This window comes from Plasmodium coatneyi, chromosome 4 (assembly GCF_001680005.1).
Source record: "Plasmodium coatneyi strain Hackeri chromosome 4, complete sequence".
In the NCBI taxonomy this organism is placed as follows: Eukaryota; Apicomplexa; class Aconoidasida; order Haemosporida; family Plasmodiidae; genus Plasmodium; species Plasmodium coatneyi.
This window is the reverse complement of record NC_033559.1, coordinates 967,742-987,883: the sequence shown is the minus strand read 5'-3', so window position 1 is coordinate 987,883 and position 20,142 is coordinate 967,742. Positions and strand designations below refer to the sequence as shown.

Genomic DNA, 20,142 nt, shown 5'->3' with positions numbered 1-20,142 from the left:
TCCTCCCTGGTCGGACACGGCGGTCCTTTGGATTTCCAGCTGCTGGGCTTCTCTCCGAGCTCCTTCCCGCGGTGTTATTCTTCACTTTGCCTGTGCTGAAACGTGAAGAATGCTTCCTCCTAAGGTAGGGTGATTTAACTTCGGAGCATGCACCATTTATGTGTGTCCTAATGGCCGGGCTTCCTTAAATGTTCCTTTTTTTTCCCCCCACCTTTCATGTGTGTTCTCCGCACCGACCACATGCGCTGTGTTATTGCACCTCCTACAGAGGGAAACTCCTCTCCGTGTGCACTGCAGGACAGCGCAATGGGGAAGAAATGACCCCATGGGAAATGCCGCACTCCACCAAGTGCATACATGGATGCGTAAACTGTATAACTGTATATATGTGGATATATGTGCGTGCCCCCCTGGCCGCGTTTTCTCGGCACTCGTTTTATTCGCTTTTTTTTTTTTGCAATTATTTTTTTTGTTTTATTTATTTTTATATAATTTTATTTAATTTTTTTCCCACTCACTTGTACGTTGCACTCATGCCAGTGCTTCCCCAGGAGAGGGAACCACATTGTGCCCACGAAGCTGGGAGTGGAAAAGTTGCCCCCCACCATTTGGCTTAATTGCATGCGATTGAGCCAAGGACAGGTCAAACGAGGAATAAAATAAGGCGCCTTCACAAGGACCTCCCGAAGGGTTTCGACATGGGAGTTCACGAGGACCGTCACTTCTTCAAGGCTGATACGTACACGCCTCAGCAGGTGGAAGGAGGAATATGATTATCTGAGTCATGACGGAAAGGGGAAAGAGTGCGAAGAGGTTTATTCAGAATGGGGAAAGGGCGGAGGAGGTGAAGCGCGCCAAGGGGGATGACCATCTTGGCGGTGGGGAGGATGATCAGCTTAGTGATAAGGGTGAGCAGTTTGACGAGATAGGAGCTGCCGCATCAAGCGAGGGGGACGCCCCCCCAACGCAAGCCCACCAAACAGATGGCACGGGGAAGAGCCCAGAGAAAGCACAAGTAGTACTCAATGAAGACATAAAGCAGTGCATAGAGAAAAGAATACCAAACGTTAGCAGAAACTTACAAGTGGACCTTTCTGTAGCGATTCCCTCCTCCATTATAAACAACAGAAGCGACGTAATAAAGTCTTATTTGAGCAGCTACTTGGCAAGAATATTCACCGTTTTTTCTGTCTCCAAGGTGTACATATATGACGACCAAATGTTGAACGAGCGATTTGAGCGGAGTGAGCAGCAGTTGAACAGTGGAAATTCCACCCATGGTACTAGCCATCCGCACAAGACGAAAGAAGGGGATAAAAACTACCACAGCGATAAGGTTGGCAGTAAACACCAAGGAAAGAGACCAACCAGTCATTCATCCTCACAGGAAGGAGAAGGAGAAATATCACCCCCAGAATATTCCTACCTGTGTCAGTACCTACACTACAACTTACAATATTTGGAGACACCCCAATATTTGAGGAAGCACCTTTTCCCTATAACTCACTTTTTAAAGCACTCAGGAATAATGAATCCTGTGGATGCTCCCCATCACTTAAGAAGCGATGAGTGGCTTCCATTTCGCGAAGGGGTTGTAATAAAGAAGAAGTCAAATGGAGTCATTGTGGACGTTGGGTTATTTGCTCATGCACATATAGAAAATGTAAACCACGTAGATATTGGGACGAGAGTTACCGTCTTGTTTCATCCCAATTCGTTTCTCCTATTCCAGAGGAGAAATGCAAATGTTTTATTTTCAGGAAAATTAATCAACCCCAGTACTCCAAAGCTGTACAATTTGTATTGGGGGTACTCCGTCGAGCTGCTAAAACGGCTGAGCGATGTTTTTGACCTCAGCGTAGATTACATCGTGGGCACCTCCGAGCGGGGGCACTTCATGGATGACGCGGCCGACGCGGTCAGAGGAGTCAGGTTGGGTGCACCGCCACGCGGAAATGCGTGCGTGTATGCTCACACGTTCACGTGACTGCATGTGTGTATGTTCACGCGTGCCAACCTACGCAACCCTGCTAGTTTCGATCAATCCCCCCTCATCGTTCACCCCATTTTTTTCTCACCCCACCGCAGCTCCATCCTCATCGTGTTCGGAAACAAGCAGGGGCTAGAAGATCTGCTCATCAAGGAGCGAGAAGAGCGGAAAAAAAAAAATTACGCCGTGGAGAAGAGGAGCAAAGTTTTGAACAAAATGTTGAAGAAATTCCACCTGTTCGTTAACACGTGTCCCCACCAGACCTCCAGGACAATACGAACAGAAGAGGCCATAGCGATAACGCTGTCGCTGTTTCATAACATTCTCGTGTAGCGGGTGGCTAGCTAACAACTTCGGAAATGGCTAGCTGGAAAAAAAAAAAAAAAAAAAAAACGGCACATTTGTATGACCCCCTCGCTGGTGCACACAGCACGTGGGGGCGGCCTCAAATTTGAAAGTACCGATCGACGTCCGTGTTGAATTCCTTCATCTTGTAAATTCCCCTAGCGCGAGCCCTGTCCTGGATCGCCTTCTTGTTCACCTGCTCGTACAGGATACTCTTGCAGAGTACCTTCCACAGGTTTTTGATTTGCTTCGTTTTATCACTTAGTAAAAATTCGTCCTGTGTTTGTTTTTGTGGTATGTACAGATTTTTAAACTGTGGCATATGTTTTTTTTTAATTATAATTTTGTCAGCATCCGTTGGTACATTTGGCCTTTTACGAAATTTATTAAAAAAGTAGGAGGTGTTATAGACAATTTTGTATGGGATGACTCCCCGTAAATGTTTAATGACGTATTTCAGTTTGACGTTACAAATGCACACGTCTTCGTCGTTCAGCTCGATGATGTTGCTCGCCTTCAGGTGTGCAAACAGCTTCGTCTTGAGCACGTGCAGTTTATCTTTCCTGCTGTAAATGTAGTCGAAGTTTTCTTCCTCCGCTAGGGGGCATGTTTCTTCCGTGTGACCGACATTGCTACTACCATCGTTGTTACCACTGCTCACAACGTTCGTGCTGCTTTCTAGGTCAGTCCCTCCCCTTCTGCTCACCGCTGCCTCTGTTCGCCTCCTCAGCTGAAATTGCGCATATAGAGGCACCTTAACTTTGCTGTACTCATCGAACTCATAGCTTAGCGGCTTTTCCGCATCGCTAATGTAGTATTGTTTATTTTCCAGGTACTCTCTCCTGACTAAGTTGTAAAAGTTTTCCTTCAAGTACACATTTTCTCCCTTGAACAGCCCAACGGGGGCATTCGGATAAATCACCTGGTTCTTCTTCAGCATGGATCTTAATATATAATAACTGGACTTAAGAAAATCAGTTTTCTCCGTCGGTATCATATTGGTCACATAAAGATTGTACAAATACTCATCGTCTAATTTATCCAGTGCTTGTTCAAAGTCATTATATTTTTTTTTGTTAATTTGGTAGGCAATTCTTCGGAAGTGGTTCCTTACAGCGTTGCAGTGTCTGTCTCCCTTAATGATGGCATTGCTGCTGTTTCCTCTGCTTCGTTGGCCACTTCGCTGAGAACTCCCCCCACCGGTATACCTCAGCTTATGGCGCACACTCACGTCACGCACAATGCCATATCGGTTAATACATATGTATAAGTTGTAATGGTCCAGGCTGTACAAAAATTTATATACGTTGCTGTTTATGAATACCTTTATGTATTTCCCCTCGAGTGAAGATGTCTTCACTGGGTTCGCCATCTTATCATAAGTGATCTCTCCGTAGTCGTGCACAAACACATTCATGCTGGCACTGTTGGCATCACCTCGTAACTTACTGTTGGCTACACGCAACTCCCTGATCTGATTTAGCAGCAAATTTCGCTTCCCCCCAGAGCTGTATATATTCGCTAGCGAGTTCACTATTTCGTTGTTTTCTTCTTCCCGTTCGAAGTCATACAGGGGGGGTTCCATCCCCACTTTCGTCCGTTTACCTCCCGTTGTTGATTTTTTTCGTTCTGTATGGACACCCTCTGGAGGCGTCTCCAGGTAGGCAATCCTAACCACCCGCTTGCTCTTCTTGTCAACGATGAAGAACTTGTTGTCCCTCTCGATGTACATCTTCCCCCCATGGTCGTCGCTCAAAATTTGAAATTTCGAGCTAGCCAAGTTGTCTCTCACTGATGGGATGCTTCTTCCCCCTGGGATGGGTCCTCCCAATGGTAAGCTATTTATTTCTGATGTTCCTGGACAACCCTCCTTATGCTTCTCTCCAGTGTGTAGACCATCTATTGTAAGTCCACCGTACTGATCGTGGGCGTTGCACTGAGGGCTGCTTCTCTTTGTGCTCAGCGGGGAAGCATCCGCTCGGGACATTTTCGGGGACCCGGGGTCTGCCTCACCTTCGCTGTCTCCGCTGCAGGGAGAGTTGCTCCCACGTTCGCAATCACGTACTCTGCCATGTTCACTTTCACTGTCGTTTTCATTGCCGTTTTCGCTGCCGTTTTCACTCGCTTTGCCCCCCCTGCGCATGAAGAGTGAGCGCGCAAAGCCGCCAAGACCACTGACCCTCCGCTGTGTCCTGAACGTTTTTATCTCTTCGGGGTTCTTAGGAAGGGGCAGCAAAATGTGGAAGGCCTTATCTTCATGCGCAACAGAGCTGTCATATTTGGAGAAATTCACAAAATTAAAATAGTAAACGTTAAAGCAAAAAAAGAAGGACACCCATTTGTTGAAGCTGGTCGAGTAGCACTCGGAGAAGATATTGAATTGGGCGGTCTCATCTTTCACCACTTTTTTGGAGCCTTTCCCCTTATTCACGTTGTCCCCTTGTTTGAATGCGCTGGCGTAGCTGTTCGCCCCGCTTTGAAGGAATTCCTCCCTGTCGATAAGTATCACATCATCATCGCGGCTGCCCTGTGCACCACCATCAGTGCAGCTAGCTACGTTGTCCTCGTCATTGCTGCCCTCACTGACTGAGTTCACGAATTGACGATAAAAAATACTTCTGCTAAAATGAGGGTGGTATTCCCCAGTGCACTTTTTCAAGAGCCACTTGTCCTGTCCAACATCAGTTTCGTTTTTTAAACTGGGCAGCGTCAAGCAGATACGGCTGGGAATATTTAAGCATCTACAAAGGCAAATAAATATTAAATTGATCAGTATGTTATTTCCCCTTCTTCTTTGTATACACCTGAGCAAGCGAAACAGGATGGAACCACGAGGGTTGCTCGTGACGTGCTGATCTCCAGACACCCAAGACTTCCCATCGAGGACAAGTTCAAATGTGCTCTTTATAAACATGAACAAGTAGATCGGATCTTTGTACAGCTTGCTGTCCTTCCCCTTTTGGTAATTCACATACACAGAGTATATTAATGCTTGGGCAAATTTGTTGTTGCACGTCTCGTTTAAGAATTGCAGGTGGGCTACCCAACAGAGCATGTGCGTGATTAGTTTATTTTCTTCAATTTTTTTTTTTACGTTTTTCGTCCTCATTTGCATGAAGTTCCATACTTTTTCGCTGGACAGTTGGTTTTCCTGCTCCTCTTCATCATCTAGGTTGTGCTTTTTCTTTCGGTGTGCTTTTTCCTCCTCGGAGTGGGTCTTCTCTTTGGCTTTTCCTTTCCTTTGGGGGGTTCCGGCCTTCTTTTTGGGACTTCCCTCCTTGTGCTCGGTCTCCTCCTGGATGATCTGCACATCCGAATCGGAGTTCCCTTCGTTGCTTGCACCACTCGTAGCACTCTCATTGCTGCTGGCGCCTTCAAAGATGATAAAGTCTTCTTGGTTCACCGCTAACAATTCGCTGTCTGCAAGGTTCTCCTCTTTTTGGCGATCCTCATCACTGGACACGTGTCCCCTTTGCAGGATCTCCAGCTCCTCCTCGCCGAACAGTTCCTGGTCAATTTCGTTAAGCTCAATCTGCGGCGACCTTTTTGCCGCTCTGCCGGTTTTCCCCATTTGGCGTGAACCGGTTGACAGGTTAAACGCTTGAGCGGTGAATTGCTGACACGGCGATGTGCCGATGCGGCCAACTGGCCTCTTCACCGCTGCGCTGATTCGTCAACCATGAAGGTGCTACAGGGTCCCTGTGCGTTTCCTTGTCTTTAAGATGTGCCCACGGGGTCACTTCACAATAACGGCGTTGCGATAAATTGAGAGGTGAACTACCCAATGGGGGGGACACTCCAGGGGGGGTTCGGTGTTCCAGTTTGCATCCCCCCAAAGTAGCATCACAAAGGGGGGGGTTCCTCCAGTTTGACATTTACATGTGAAAAAAAAAAAAAAAAATCCTCCGCTATGATATGCTACTCCATGCTACGCTATGATGTGTAACCCAATCCGAAGTCCACACAACAAAGTGATGTTACAATGAATCCGTTTTAACAAAAAAAGAAAGGATCGGCCAACAGTTGGGAGACGTTAAAAAAAAAAAAAAAAAGGGCCTACTAAAAAATTGCAAAAAAATAAAATAAAATAAAATAACAAAAATATTAATAAATGTATGGTAAAGCGCAAAACCATCTACACTATCTGTGATATGCAAATTCTTGCAGGGTGTAAGGAAGAAAAGGGGGCATAGGAGGAAGAGGCGGCAGAATGCTGCACGATGTCCTACGCTGAGGTGAACAGTACATGGCTAAAGAATACACACACACATGAGGGAGAGTGGGATAGGAAATACAAGTAGAATCCATGAGGCTTATTTAAATCATGCAGGCATATGCTATGCAGGTGAGGACTAACACAAGCAAGGAGTCATCGTGGAGAGGAGGGAAGGGGGTAACACACGGAGAGCTAAGCACATATATGAATGGACGATTAAAGCTACATTCTCCGGGGTCACGGCTTCTTTTTCTGCAAATGGCGGAAAGGAGAGATCCTGCTACTCAATGGGGCCTCAGCTCGGATGTTTTTTCTCTCCCTCCTTCTAGACCACACATGTACCTATGTGTACACTAGTAAACTGGGAAATAAGAATGGAGAGCAAAAAAAAAAAAAAAAAAAGAAGTAAAGAAGAAGGGAAAAAAAAATATTCACTTGAAACGGCGGAGAAAGATGTCAAACTCATGCGGCAAAAATAGAGGGGTGGATATTCTTCCCTTCCAGTGCCTCAACCCTGCAGACACGTTCTTTCAAACCTCCAACTAAACCTACTCACCGGGGGTGCCGTCCGGAAGGCTTCTTCCCCTCGACGTGAACAGGGGAAATGGCAAAAAAAAAAAAAGCGAAAATGAGAAACCGGGATGTGCAGACGCCGCACCAGTCATCAGTCGTCACTGCTAGCCCTGCTCCCCCCCCCTTTCCTACATGGTGACACACCGACGCGGTGACTGATCCCCTTGAGAGCTAATTCTTTTTCAAATTTACGAAGCAAACTTCGAAGAGCCTATCTTTTACTATTTTCCCATTGTTTTTGGTAATTTCGTACAAAACCTGCGTGTACCCCTCATCGAGCGGGATGATCAGCTTCCCATTCTCCGCCAACAGATCGATTAAAATTTCTGGCAACTCACTTGCAGATGCTCCTACATGAATGGCATCGAACAATCCTAACTGTTCCTTTTCCTGTTCACTCACTTGGTATATATTTTTGTGAATAATTTTAAAATTATCCAAGTGCAGTAATTCTGGTTTGTCTCTTCTTATGTTTTCGATGGAAAAGTTGGCCACGTCTTTTACTCTCTCGAGCCCTATCACGAAGGAGTCCTTGTTCTCCAGCACCTTCGTTCTCATGGCCATGCACACGGTTATGTAGCCCGACCCGGACCCTGTTCATGCGGAGGGGAAGGAAAATAACCGGTGTGATCGGTACAGCAGGCGCGGGAAGAGAGCGAAACGGGCACGCCCAGAAAATCGCACAACACGAAGTCTCACACGGTGGGGAGTGAGCTTAGGGGAAATGCATCACTTCCCCCCCAAAGGTAGGGGGACATTGAACAAACAGCCTACTCATTCGTTCGTTCGTTCGTTCTTCATTTCTCCTTCCATCACTCTCTTTCTCTCACTGTTCTGCATGATTACCCACGTCCATGGCTCGCGATCCCGGCTTCAACACATCCATAAGGCGCTTCAGAGACAGGGCGTGCATGTGCGGGGAGGATATGGTGACCCCGTGGCTGATGTAGACGGGCATGTCCACGTAGGGTTTCTCCTTTATGTACTTTCCCCTGTCCACCTGCGATGGTGGGGACGTGTGTGCGGGTGTAAATGACGGGTCACGTGTTGGAGTGTCCCCCGTTGGTGCCGCTTATTCGAACAACACGAAAATGTGCAGACGTTGAAATGGACCCCAAGGGGTGCTTTGCTTATTCCAAGTAAGGAACCCTCTTACTTTTTTTTTTTTTTTTTTTGGACTTTTTTTTTTCTCTCCCCCCAATGGGTCCCTCTCACATTTTCACCAACCTGTAGCATTGTTTCGTACACGTCGTCATCGTCAATTATGCCTCTGTCCTTAAGACTGTCGATTAAACTCTTGTGGTTTTTTTCTGCGAGGGTGTACATGTTCCTCGTCTGTGTGTTTTTTGCCGACCTTCTTTTCGTGAAATAATTATCCCTGGATAAATTTAACTTCTGGGAGAATAATTTCCTTTCATTACAGAGTGGCTGGCAAAAAAACACTTTTGTCGCTTTTACTTCCGATGTTAGCTTTTTAGATGTATGGATGGGTTTACACAAAAGTGTTTTGTAAATCAGAAGGTTCAAGACTGAACAGTGCATTTTTTGTTCATTTTTGTGTTTGTAATTTTGGGGGATTTAAAAAAATTGCTTTTCTCTTTAGTGTTTACTTTTGGGTGTTATCATTATTTTGCCTCATTTCCTTCATTTGCTTAATTTGTGTTCATTTTTTTGTGCTTTTTTTTTTTTTTTTCTCAATTTTTTTATCACACCGCATTCACGCTGCGCACTCACACTTAGCCTTCACACTTGACACTTTTACACGTCCCCGTTTTGCCATTTACTTTTTTTTCCCAGCTGTGTTTTCGCATGGCTACACCCTCGACGAAATTTCGTTCCATGCAATAAGAGAAAAATAAAATTATATTCCCGCGAGTATGCATTTGGCCACTGCGTACCGTAGGGCCTAGTGCTGACCCGTGGGGAGCCAAAACACTTCTTTGTGCACGTGGACTAGCCCCCGGAGTGGTTTTTCCCCTCGCTCGGCCACATCGCGAAAAGTGACCTGCTCAAGGACGAATAGACAGTGGCTATACAAGTGCCTCTTAAATGAATGCTCGGAAAAGGTTAAGCGTACTGGTTCAGCGCGCAACAAGGCAGAAAGCAGCACAGTATGATGTGCTAATTATTTAAAAGGGGGATTTCCCTTGGGTGGGCATCCCGCCGTGTGCCCAGGTGGAAGTTTTGTTCGCGCATACACGTACACATACTACGTGAAGGGGCATACACGTATGTGTTCATGTGTACGTGCGTGCCTATACATATGCGTGTGTGGTAAGTATAAATTCTGCACGTAAAAAGTATTCAAGGCGTCTTGAATACACCCTCCCTTTAATGTTAAAAGGGATAACATGTTTTCTACGCGACGTTGCGGAAAAATAGAAAAATAAAAAAAACGGGGGAAAACACCTTTCTTTTGCTTAAAAAAGGGCAAGTAGTGTAAACACCGTGCAAGGGATGAAAATAAAAAGTGAGCTATAAAATGGAGGGAGGGAAAAAAAAAGGTTTAATCAGGACAATACGAAACAAATGGGGAAAAAATTCAAAAAAATCGACCTGACTTAGTTTCCCTTTTTAAACGTACAACATTGGTTCTTCGGAGGGGCTAAGGGGAAAAGAGATACTCGTAGATACAAACGCTTGGGGAGGGTCATTTATGCGTATGTCAATGACGCAGGAACTACTACCATGAGATCTACCCCAAAGGGTAAACACACACAGATAGCTGGATGGACACCCACCTGTAGGCATTGACCAGGTAGCCTGCGCAGTGCCATTCGAACTGCATCATTTTACATGAACCACGGTGAATAAACTTTGCTCCTCGACAAATGAGCATTTACTTCGGATCTGCTTCGTTTTGCTTATTTAATGGTATTTTGATTACCACCCGTGTTTTTACTTATACTTCCCGTTAATGAAATTACATCTCCGTTGGACACTACCGTTTTGGTCGTTTTTTTTGGCACACTTTTATGCCTTCCATCCTTCGCTCCACGGTATGTGCAACTGCCCCCTCCCCAGCTAGCTAAAATGTAACCCAATTCACCTGACCGTTCAGGTAAAATTTGTCTATTTATTAGCATTTTTTTTTTTTTTTTTTTAATCATTAATATGTGTGCTCCGATCTACGCTTGCACACAGGCATATCAAATCGTGTTCTGTTTCTTTTTGTTCATTTTGTTACTGACGAATTTTCTCTCTGTGTTGTTGTCGCCTTCGCCGCCCTCCGCTTTGGAGGTATACTTCTTACGTTTCAGCTTTTCCTCGTGACTATGTATGTCATTTTCATTGGGCGCGTTGTTTATCTCCACTTGCTGCGTGTCACTCGTGGTGCCGCTATTTTCTGCCATGAGATTTTTGGAGTTTATGGGTTTCTCTTCATTGACGATTACGTTACTTATTTTTGCCTGCTCCACGTTATTCGGCATGTTGTGATTTTTTATAAAATTGTTCACATTTTCCTGCACCAGTTCGTTTTCGCTTGTGAGCGGGTCTCCACTCCGTTCGCTGGAGTTTTCACTACTCAAGTTTACCTCCCCATTTTGCGAAGGGGTGTTTCCCCCTACAGTGTTGTCCGCATTTTTTACACCACTCGATGGGAAGGATTCCCTCAAATCTTTCATTTGAGAATGGGGGTGTTCCCCTTCCCCATCTGTGCGATTGGGAAGATTAATTTCTCCCCCTTCATGCTTAGCGATCTCCCCATGGCTGCCATTACTTACCTCGTGAATATCATTAATATCATAATGCTGTTGAGTTAGATGTATGGAACTGTCAAAATGGTTGGCTTTTTCATCTCCTCCAGGATTCCCAAAAGTATATATCCCATCGGAGGTAGAAGAGGGTTTATCATAAAACAGGTGCGAAGTAAGACTCCCCAACTTATCTGCCGACTTCTTACTATGCGTAGCAGCAGGGCTTGACTTCATTTTGTTCGAATTGTTAAATAAAGGGTATGACATGTTCAGGTTAAAATTTTTACTTAAAAAAACATTATGTGTGTAGAGAACTTCCTTCATTTCATAAATTTCTTTTCGCAAATCTTCTATGACGTTGATGTACGATTTCAGTTCGACAATCTCGGCATTCTTCGCAGCATTATTTTTGTTTAATAAAATTTCTGAGTTTATTTGGAGATTCTTCTGTGACGTTTCAAGGATGTACGAGAATATACAGGTAGCCAAAATGACAACAATCGATATGACTACCAGGAGAATGGTGAGTTGGAAAATTCTCTTCTTCTTTATCTGTTTTTTTATTTCCTGTATCTTTTTATCGCTCAGTTTATTTTTCCCCTTTATATTTTTTAAGTTAATTTTGTCTGGATTGACCGACATATCGTTATAGTATGGCAGTATCATGTTGTACTTATTGCAGAAGAGGTAGCCTGACAGATTGTGCATGTAGGTGGACAATTTGCTTCTTTTGTGATTTCCCTTGTAGGAGTTGTTGTCACTTGTTTCGTTCTGTTCACTAGAGTCATCAAACAGGTAGCCATTGTTGTTTATCGTTTTATATTTTTTGTTATTCTTTTTCCGGTACATATTTTCAAATTTGCTATTTTTGGAGCCTTTCTTTGTTTCCACGCTGGATGGGTAGGCATCACCCCCTTCGCGATGGTCACTAACGTCATAGTTTCCGCTAACGTCGTAGTTGCCACTAACGTCGTAGTTACCGTGCTCCGATGCCAGGTGTGCCTGGAAGGATGACCTGTCCACCGCCTCCCCCCCGTTCTCGTCGACCCTCTCATCCCCCAGTATTATCACGGGCAAGTTGTGCCTCTCACTACCGCCGTCCCGCTCCAACATTTTGCTGTGCATTTCTTCGCTGCTTATCATTTTTATGAAATAGTGGATTTTCTTGTGTTCAGTGTAGTTCTTCTCGAAGCATTCTTGCGAACAGTAAAATATCTTCTTGTTGTTTTTCAGGCATATGGGGCAGCATATGGTGGCATCGGTAGAGGCTCCGCACCCGGAGCAGATAGTCATTTGGGTGGGGGGTAGCGCGCCACACTTGGGTGGTTCTTATGTACGTATGTGTATTCGTGTGTCTGCGCGTTGTGACCGCTTAGCTACTCAGCCGCCTCACCCTTTATATGAAAACGCTAACGCAGCCAGGGAGGGCACCCATATATACATGAACATACATTCGTACGTGCATAAGCCCATGCGTACACTAGCACGATGTCAAGCAGCAAAAAATGGAGTTCCTCGTCACATGGCGAGGTGTCCCACATTCGTCATGTCCCCTTGGGTATCCCTCCACAAAAAAAAAAATGCTCATATTTTTTTGCGCAAGGGGGTAGGGGCTACAACTCTGTATATGTTTTTTCTGTGTAAACCTCTGTTAAGCTCATTCCCGGGATGTGGCACCAGCCGGATGCAAGCGAACATGCGACAATACAAAGGTTAACCCTTTTCTCAGGGGTTAATTACCTCTCGCGGTGAATTTTGTTATTGTTAAAAAAGGAGTTACATATGACGGGTGAGCTGTGAGCTAGTCGGTATACAAACGGATCGACGGAAAAACAAAAAAAAAAAAAATGTACCAAATGGGAAGGCAAACCACAGGGTTAAAAAAAAAAAAAAAAAAAAAAAAAAAGCCAAACTGTACCATACCAAATGATACAAAATCCAATCAAACCCAACATGTTTAATTAATTCAACCGTTTTAACGCAAAATAGGGTAATATACTGTGCAAAAAAAAAAAAAAATAAAATAACATAAAACGGACTCGCCATACAGTGTTGACTTCACCCCCGTAACGTATAGTACACCTGCTGCGGGACGGGAAAACTATTGGGCGTATGCACATGTACACACACGTTGCTCCAGTGGGTCTGTTACACGTTTAGGCATCTCCTCGAACTGATCGGGGGAAAGGGAAGGGGTGGTGACTCAAAAGGGACCCACTTGAATAGTGGGACGGCCACCCCTCCCTTAGTGACCGCTCGTGATGACGGACTGCAGCGCCTTCTGTAGGACACTCGTGTATTTATTCATCGCCTGTTGGTGTGAAGTGGAAAGAAAAAAAAGACACATTAATGGATCGATTAATGAATGAATGAAACGCATTTGTTGGGAAAAGGGAATGCAAAGTGGCACAGCATCACATGGGATGACATCGCAAGGCAGTTCATGCTAATACCCACCTGGATGATGTCGTCGTCGGATTGCTCTCGCGCCTTAACGGTGAGGGCGAGGGCGTCCCGAATCTCCTCCACCTCCTGCAGAAAGGCATCCTTAAAGCCCTGCTCATCCTCCGAGTCATGAACAAGCAGCTTGGCACTCTCTTTTCGAAAAAAAAGAAAGTCCTCATCCGTAAAGGAAACTTCGCTGTGTATTTTATTTGTCACATAGGCATTCATATTTTCCATCTTCGTGAACAGCACATTATTTCTCTTCTTTCTATTGTTGGCGTATTTGTTTAGTATGATAAAAAAGTCTGACACTTCCCTTTTCAAGCTCATCATTTCCGTTTGTATTTTGGTAGGCAATGTTACCTTAATCTGTCCCACAAGTTTTTCCAACTCATCACATTTTTTTATAATTTTGTCGAGGTCGAAGGATATGTTTTCTATTTTTGTTGTTATTTTGTTAAGTACGTTGTTGATCATGTCATTTGCTGTGTGCTCAATTAACTGTTGGATGTTTTTATTTGCTTCGATTCTTTTGCGTACCTCTATGTTGATATTCCTTTCTATGCGGAGCAAGTCGTATTTGATTTCTTTGTACGAGTTGGTGGTCTCCCTGGGGTCGTCCAGGACATTCGATTCTGCGAAGAAGTGCGTGTCCGCCATTGTTCGCTGAGAGTGCAGGCTGTATGCACCATGCCCGTCGGATACGCACGAGCTGCTGCTGCGCTGGCGCATTGTAGCAGTCTCGGAGGTGGCACTATTAGCGGAGTCCGTCTCGGTAGTTGTGCCTTTCGGTGGTGTAAGTCTGGCTAGTTCTGCCTATTAGCCTTTTGCGTATGCTTCACCTGGAAAGGGAAAAAACCACACACGCGAAGTCCTGCTGCACGTATGCGTGGCGGAGAAGAATGTGCGACCTCCTTTAGTTACCCTAATTACCACCCGGACAAGTCGCGTTCCCAATCACTGCAAAAAATGTCTGTCTTAAATGGCGCACAATTATTCACTAGCAAAAGTGAAAGGACCAGAAAAGGAAAAATAAAAAAAAAAAAAAAAGGATCGCATTTTGTTTTCCTCCTTTTCGCCAAACAATCGTTGTAAATACTTAAAAAAAAAAAAAAAAAAATATGTGCAGTGACTTATCCGTATCGTCTTTTCAGTTGTGCACTTGGTGGGATGCCATTTAAATTTTTTTTTTTTTTTTTGGGGGGGAACTCCCCCTAGTGCTGCGAAGCATTGCATAGCTCCGTTAACACTCCGTTAATTTAAGCTTTTTCACAAATTAACTGTTGCAAATGTTTGTTGTTTTTTTTTAAAAAAAAGGTAAAAGGGCGAATCGCCCTGCCGTGTACACAATTTTTGGGAAAAAATTAAAGCATGCGCAAATGCAGCATACGGTTGAACGATAACTTGCACTGGGTCTATCGTGCGAGCTGCAAAATCAAGCTACACACGTGAAGACTGCTCCAGCAGTTGCGAACGGTTCTGCGGCGCGTATGAATGCAACTCATGGGGGGTTATATATATATGTATACACAATATTATGTTACAATTCTTTTACTTCACAGGGTCTTCTCCCTAGCACCACTTCTCTTCCGTCCTTCTCCCTTTTAATACGGGCGTTTTGTTCCCCCACGTGGAAACTCCATTTGCAGGTGCAGCTTCGAGCACCCATTCGTATAGACACAAATGGATGCTCCTCCTCCCCACACCTTACAACAGGTTGAATCTCTTCTTGAGGGCTACCCTTTGGGAGGAGAACTTGTCGTCCGGCGAGAATCGGCAGGGGTGGGCCGAGAAGGTCACCTTCCCATCGACCACGGGCTGAGGGGAAAACGAAAAAATGGAAAATAAAAAATGGCAAAAATGAAAAACGACAAATGGAAAATGTAACTTTGTGAACCTGTCGCGCGAATGCAATAGCAACGTTGCAGCCGCACTGCTCGCCAGGTCCGACGCGAAGGGCCTCTCTCCTCCTTACCTTCACCGTGTATACCCTCTTCCCATTGGCGTCCAAATAATACCTTAGCATATACATTTTCTTCGACCAGTCATGTGACTCTATTGGGATAAAAATACTCAAGCCGCTGCACTCAAATATGTTGTGGGAACTCTGCTACTTGAAATGATACCGCGGGGGCATGCAAACTATCGAGTAAAAAAGTTCAAAGGGGAAAAAAGGAAACAATCCTTTGCGGTTTATCCTGGAATCTGGTTGGCTCCTTAAGTGACGCTGTTTTATTGGTTCCTTTTGCGTTTTTTCGGAATTATTTTTACTCGAATTATTTTCGCTTTTTTTTTTTTGTGACTTTGTTTGATCTTTTTTTTACTTCTTTTTTTTTTTGTTCTTTTTTTTGTTCTTTTTTTTTTTTTTTTTTTTTTTTTTGCGCCCCCTTTTTGGGCTATTTTTTTCTAGCCCGCCGCGCATACCCTAAAGCCTTTCGGGGCACACAAAATAGGGCAGCCTCTCCACGCTCATCTCGAAAATGCAATCATGTGCATTGCGTAGTAAAGTGAGTTTCGCTGATTTTTATCTCCTCCATGGTTACCACTGCCCTGCGGGGTTTTACAACGTGAATGTGCCTCCTTTCTACTCTGCCCACATTTGCACTTGCGGAATGCAGGATAAAGCGTTTCCCTCTGTCAGGTGTGAAAGGCATGCCCGTGGTATGTCCCAGAAGGATGAACCTTCATCTATGTTAATACGCCTGGTCCACGTGGGTGCTTTTTTTGTTCCCCCTTTTTTCACGACGCAAACCCCCGACCAGTAGCCATATGTAGCAGCACTGATGGGTCAAAATAACAGCAAAAGGATAATATCCCTGTTGGAGAAGGCGAATGGCGAAAAATGGAACGACGTCGAGTTGTACGGCGAACTGTCATCCTTGGGTAGGAGCCTACACAACCAGGAGGACTTCTCCTTATGTAAAAGGGTCTTAGACGATGAAAAATGTGTCAGAATTTTTTTCAATTTTTTGATAAACACGTTGCAAAAGTTGATACTAAAGGGTGAGTATATCGATGGTGGCGCTCACAACATACATATATTGGTCGAGCTAAATCTTTTCTGACAGTGTACCTTAGTAGAGAGCAAACAATCAGGGTAACCTCTACCCTCTTTGTAGTAAACTATACCATAACAACACGTATTGTTATCCATTTCCCCCACCCACTGACAGGTTCTACGGAATGCCTAGATGATTGCAAAGCGTGTGTAAACATATGCCTTATGCTGCTCCCAGTGTTACAATATAACTGCCACAAAAAGGAGGTTTTCGATTTGCTGTGGAGAGAAAATCGTGTAGAGTGCCCCGTCCAACCGAACTACGCATGCACGAGCAATGTGCTCATTCTCCACCTGTACAACTTTTTCCTTCTCGCCTTGTTCACGGAAGGTATATGTATTCAGGGAGGAGGAGGGGGCGATGCCACGGTCGTTACAGACCACGCAAAGGGTTCCGACAATGCAGACGACCTGGAGGATGCCAACCAACTGAAGGGCATCTCCTCCCTGCCTGTAAACACAGTGGATGTAAGAAAACTATGGTTGCACAAGTTTTGCATTCATCAGAGAGTCAAATATGAGAGGAGTGGACAAGACGAGCTGGGAAGCGAAAAGTGTGAACATGGTGGTGAGCATGTAATAAATGGTAAAGAAGGGAGTGCACCACTGGTTGTAGGCAAGGACGATTGTGATAGCGTTAGTGGCGTCGGCGATGGAAAACACGCCAAACTGGGCCCCAACTGCTCAGACGTCTGTGACAGCGGAAATGCTAGTACCATCTCCCCTGGGGAAGCAAACCCAAGTTATGAAATATCAAACGGTGAAATCTGCTTAAAATGTCAAAAGGCAGATGAGATGACGACGACTCCTTTAAAGAGGAACCCAAGCAGCGTCGATGTAGCACCCCCACACAGTAACGATATAAACCTGGAATTAATAAAAAACAGAAGCGCTATTTTAAAGTGCCTCCTAATCCTGTTAAGCTCGTATGTATATTTAGACGAAAGCAAGTACCTAAAAGAGAAGAATTTTTTTCTTTTTCTTTTTACAAGTGGGGAAGTTTACTATACTGCAAATTTTTTTTTTTCCCTCCTGACCGTCATATATGACAATGAATTTAATTATTTTAGTTTTTATTTTTATGATAATAGCTATTTGGAGTTTTACAATTTGTGCATTCACATTTTGAACTTGCTGATTGATTTTAGTCCGTTTGTTTTGGAGGACGACAAGAGGGTGCACTACCTGAGAGGCGCGACCAGGTACTTCTACAGCGTCGCACAAGGGGGAGAAGAGCACATAGGAGGAGAACACGGGGGGGATGCCTCCCTCCGAAGTAGCAGCAGCACCCAGTCGCTAAATCAGAGCGGAAAAGAACCAATCAAGTGGGACGACACGCTGGTAACTCATGGCGAAAGTGGTGAAGAGGGCAAGTCAGACACGGATAAAAGCACAAAGGGGGAGGAGCACCTTCCCGAAAAGGACGAACAAAGAATCAACGAAACGGTCGCGAATTCACATGCTGATTTTATCATCCTTGATGATTCCTCGGAGGGATCATGCAACTCATCAAGCACGTGCACAGACGCAGGACAAAATGGCTACCTGAACAGTTGTGAAAAAAAAAAAAAAAAAAAAAAAAAAATTTCCACAACTCGAGCACCTTATGAAGAAACGAAAATTTTACTTAAACGAAATTAATCCAAAGGGGAAAAACACAAATAGGGACTATTACTACGATTTTTTAAAAAAGCAAAAGAAGTCCAGAAAACTGCGCTCCAATAATGTGTACCAAGAAATGCTGCGTAAGTTAGACATAAACGATATTTCGTACATTTACAAAGGAGCGTTAAACATACTGATAAGTTACAAGCTGTACTACGAGCATTATGAGGAGCAGGTTTTGTTTCTTCACAATTATTTGTGTCTTCTGTGGCACTTGATGGATAACAATCGGCTGTTTATTAGGCACATGAAAGACCACAATAGCAGCTTGTTCCTCTTTTACATTCTGTACATACTGGTCTGCTTTAATCATCAGCGGAAACGAGAAATGCAAGCTCTGGCCGACCTGCGCAAACGCGAGAAGGCAGTCGGTATGACCGTTACCACAACCGTGGACACAGCCGCAGACACCACCACTAACATAAGCAACCCGCCCAACACAAACAACTACGACGAACAACCGCACGTCTACCACAACGGAAGCTTCAACCAGTCGGGCAAGTGCGACGAGTTCAACGTACGCAAAATAGACGGCCTGATTTACATTTGCCTTTTCATAATCCTGAAGGTGTCATCCAACGCAACCATTTGCAAAAACCTCAACCAAAAGTACGACCAGAAAATTAAGGTGAAGTTCCCGCTAAGAAACGTCTACCAGTTTGACTCCTACGTGGACTTCCTAGTGTACACCTTATGCATGCTGATCAATGACAACATTTTTTTTCTAAAGTTCGAGCGAATTATCGATATGTCCATTACCATCCTGACGAATGTCAGCGTTTACATCAAGTCCATGAACACCTACTCCTGCGAGAGCATAATTAATATTTTAAAAAAAGTTTTAAAAAAGGAATGGCTCCTCTCATCCCAACATCATTATTATTCACTTTTTCTTATGCTGGATTTTATAAACAACATCCTATCGCACAACTTAAATGATAACTACAATTTGATTTACATGATCATAAAGAACAAGGACGTCTTTTTCTCCATTCACAACTTGGACCAGATGTTAAAGGATAACTGCCTTTCTGTCTCCACCCCCCCGGCTGGTGAGTCTCCTATTTGGTCTACCCCAATGGGAACTAGGTCGTGCGTCGCCCCGCAGGGAATGGTGCATTGGGGCCATTGTGCAGTTATTACTCATTGCAATATTTTGTAATTTTTTTTTCTCGTTTTGGAGCTAGCCAAATTGCACACATCGCTGCGAATTTTTTTTTTTTCCCCCGGCTAGCCATTTCCGAAGTCAGCTAGCCAAAGTGGACACATCGCTACTTATTTTTGCACACATTACTGCCTTTTTTTTTTTTTTTCCCTTTCCGTTTATGCAGATCACTGGGTACCCACCGAAAGTTGGCTAGTCAACTGGAAGAACAAGCTGCCCCTGCAGTTCATCGACAGCATAATTTATGACTTGGCGAATCTGGTAATTAGCGCAAAAACTGGGTAGACCAAACCGCATTGCGATTTGCTCCCCCTGCTGAATTCGTGCGGAGGAGTGGATGTCTTTTCGATGCGCTGATTGAGCTGGTGCACAGACGGCACACTACCCTTCCACTGTACACACCTCGGTAATATTTTCGACTCCACCATGCAGATCGAAGAAGAGTGTGACGAGAAGGAAATACTGGACTACAACGATGTCGTGAATTTAATTAAAAACCACTGTTCGACCATAAAAAATAACAAAATTCCTTTCATCATAAGGAAGTACGAGAAGAACATTCTTCTCTCCAAGTGGGTCACTAGCTACATGTACTTTCTCTTGTTCTCCCACATGTACAAGGAAAATCTGTTCATAAATGGAGGCATTAAGTTTATATTTTAGTTCGCGCTGTGCGATGGTGGATGTGGAGACGTATGCCGAGGTTAAGAAGTGGTATGTCCCAAAAGGGAGCGAAGAATAGGACGCTGATTAACCTGTCATGTGCACCTCCCTACGGGGGCATCCCAACTTTCCAACCGTTAGGTGATTAAAAACTTGTCCATGTGGACTATCGACGTGTGGGTCTCTATAAGCGGGAATATATTTATATTTAAAAAAGATGGCATCTTTTTTTCCCTTTTTTTGACTTTACAAATGAGAAACACGGGTTAGTGCGCCAGACAGAGTACATCCTTTTTTTATTTTCTTTTTTTTTCGAGTCGACGA

At 44.3% G+C, this 20,142-nt stretch overlaps 7 protein-coding genes across 7 annotated transcripts; 2 read left to right on the top strand and 5 right to left on the bottom strand.

Annotated features, from left to right (window-relative positions):
• Positions 1-784: 784 nt before the first annotated feature.
• PCOAH_00008110 (Uncharacterized protein) lies at positions 785-2,323 on the top strand (the record flags this gene model as incomplete). The annotated part of the gene is made up of 2 exons (XM_020057621.1): positions 785-1,932; positions 2,089-2,323. 2 exons carry the CDS (start codon positions 785-787, stop codon positions 2,321-2,323), a joined length of 1,383 nt encoding a protein of 460 aa, XP_019913052.1.
• Positions 2,324-2,435: 112 nt separating this feature from the next.
• On the bottom strand, positions 2,436-5,906 carry PCOAH_00008100 (Uncharacterized protein; the record flags this gene model as incomplete). The annotated part of the gene is made up of 1 exon (XM_020057620.1): positions 2,436-5,906. The coding sequence occupies one exon, from the start codon at positions 5,904-5,906 to the stop codon at positions 2,436-2,438; it is 3,471 nt and encodes a 1,156-aa protein (XP_019913145.1).
• A 1,389-nt stretch (positions 5,907-7,295) lies between these two features.
• On the bottom strand, positions 7,296-8,666 carry PCOAH_00008090 (Protein-L-isoaspartate O-methyltransferase; the record flags this gene model as incomplete). Its single annotated transcript, XM_020057619.1, has 3 exons — positions 7,296-7,717; positions 7,971-8,124; positions 8,352-8,666. 3 exons carry the CDS (start codon positions 8,664-8,666, stop codon positions 7,296-7,298), a joined length of 891 nt encoding a protein of 296 aa, XP_019913258.1.
• A 1,607-nt stretch (positions 8,667-10,273) lies between these two features.
• PCOAH_00008080 (Uncharacterized protein) lies at positions 10,274-12,115 on the bottom strand (the record flags this gene model as incomplete). The annotated part of the gene is made up of 1 exon (XM_020057618.1): positions 10,274-12,115. One exon carries the CDS (start codon positions 12,113-12,115, stop codon positions 10,274-10,276), a length of 1,842 nt encoding a protein of 613 aa, XP_019913154.1.
• Positions 12,116-13,067: 952 nt separating this feature from the next.
• On the bottom strand, positions 13,068-13,999 carry PCOAH_00008070 (SF-assemblin/beta giardin domain containing protein; the record flags this gene model as incomplete). Its single annotated transcript, XM_020057617.1, has 2 exons — positions 13,068-13,133; positions 13,280-13,999. 2 exons carry the CDS (start codon positions 13,997-13,999, stop codon positions 13,068-13,070), a joined length of 786 nt encoding a protein of 261 aa, XP_019913163.1.
• A 975-nt stretch (positions 14,000-14,974) lies between these two features.
• PCOAH_00008060 (Ribosome biogenesis protein Nop10) lies at positions 14,975-15,374 on the bottom strand (the record flags this gene model as incomplete). The annotated part of the gene is made up of 2 exons (XM_020057616.1): positions 14,975-15,085; positions 15,243-15,374. Coding segments are annotated over 2 exons (243 nt in total), but the record flags the coding sequence as incomplete, so codon positions are not given.
• A 545-nt stretch (positions 15,375-15,919) lies between these two features.
• PCOAH_00008050 (Uncharacterized protein) lies at positions 15,920-19,818 on the top strand (the record flags this gene model as incomplete). The annotated part of the gene is made up of 6 exons (XM_020057615.1): positions 15,920-15,928; positions 16,033-16,270; positions 16,441-17,771; positions 17,938-19,042; positions 19,322-19,416; positions 19,588-19,818. 6 exons carry the CDS (start codon positions 15,920-15,922, stop codon positions 19,816-19,818), a joined length of 3,009 nt encoding a protein of 1,002 aa, XP_019913296.1.
• Between the last annotated feature and the right edge of the window lie 324 nt (positions 19,819-20,142).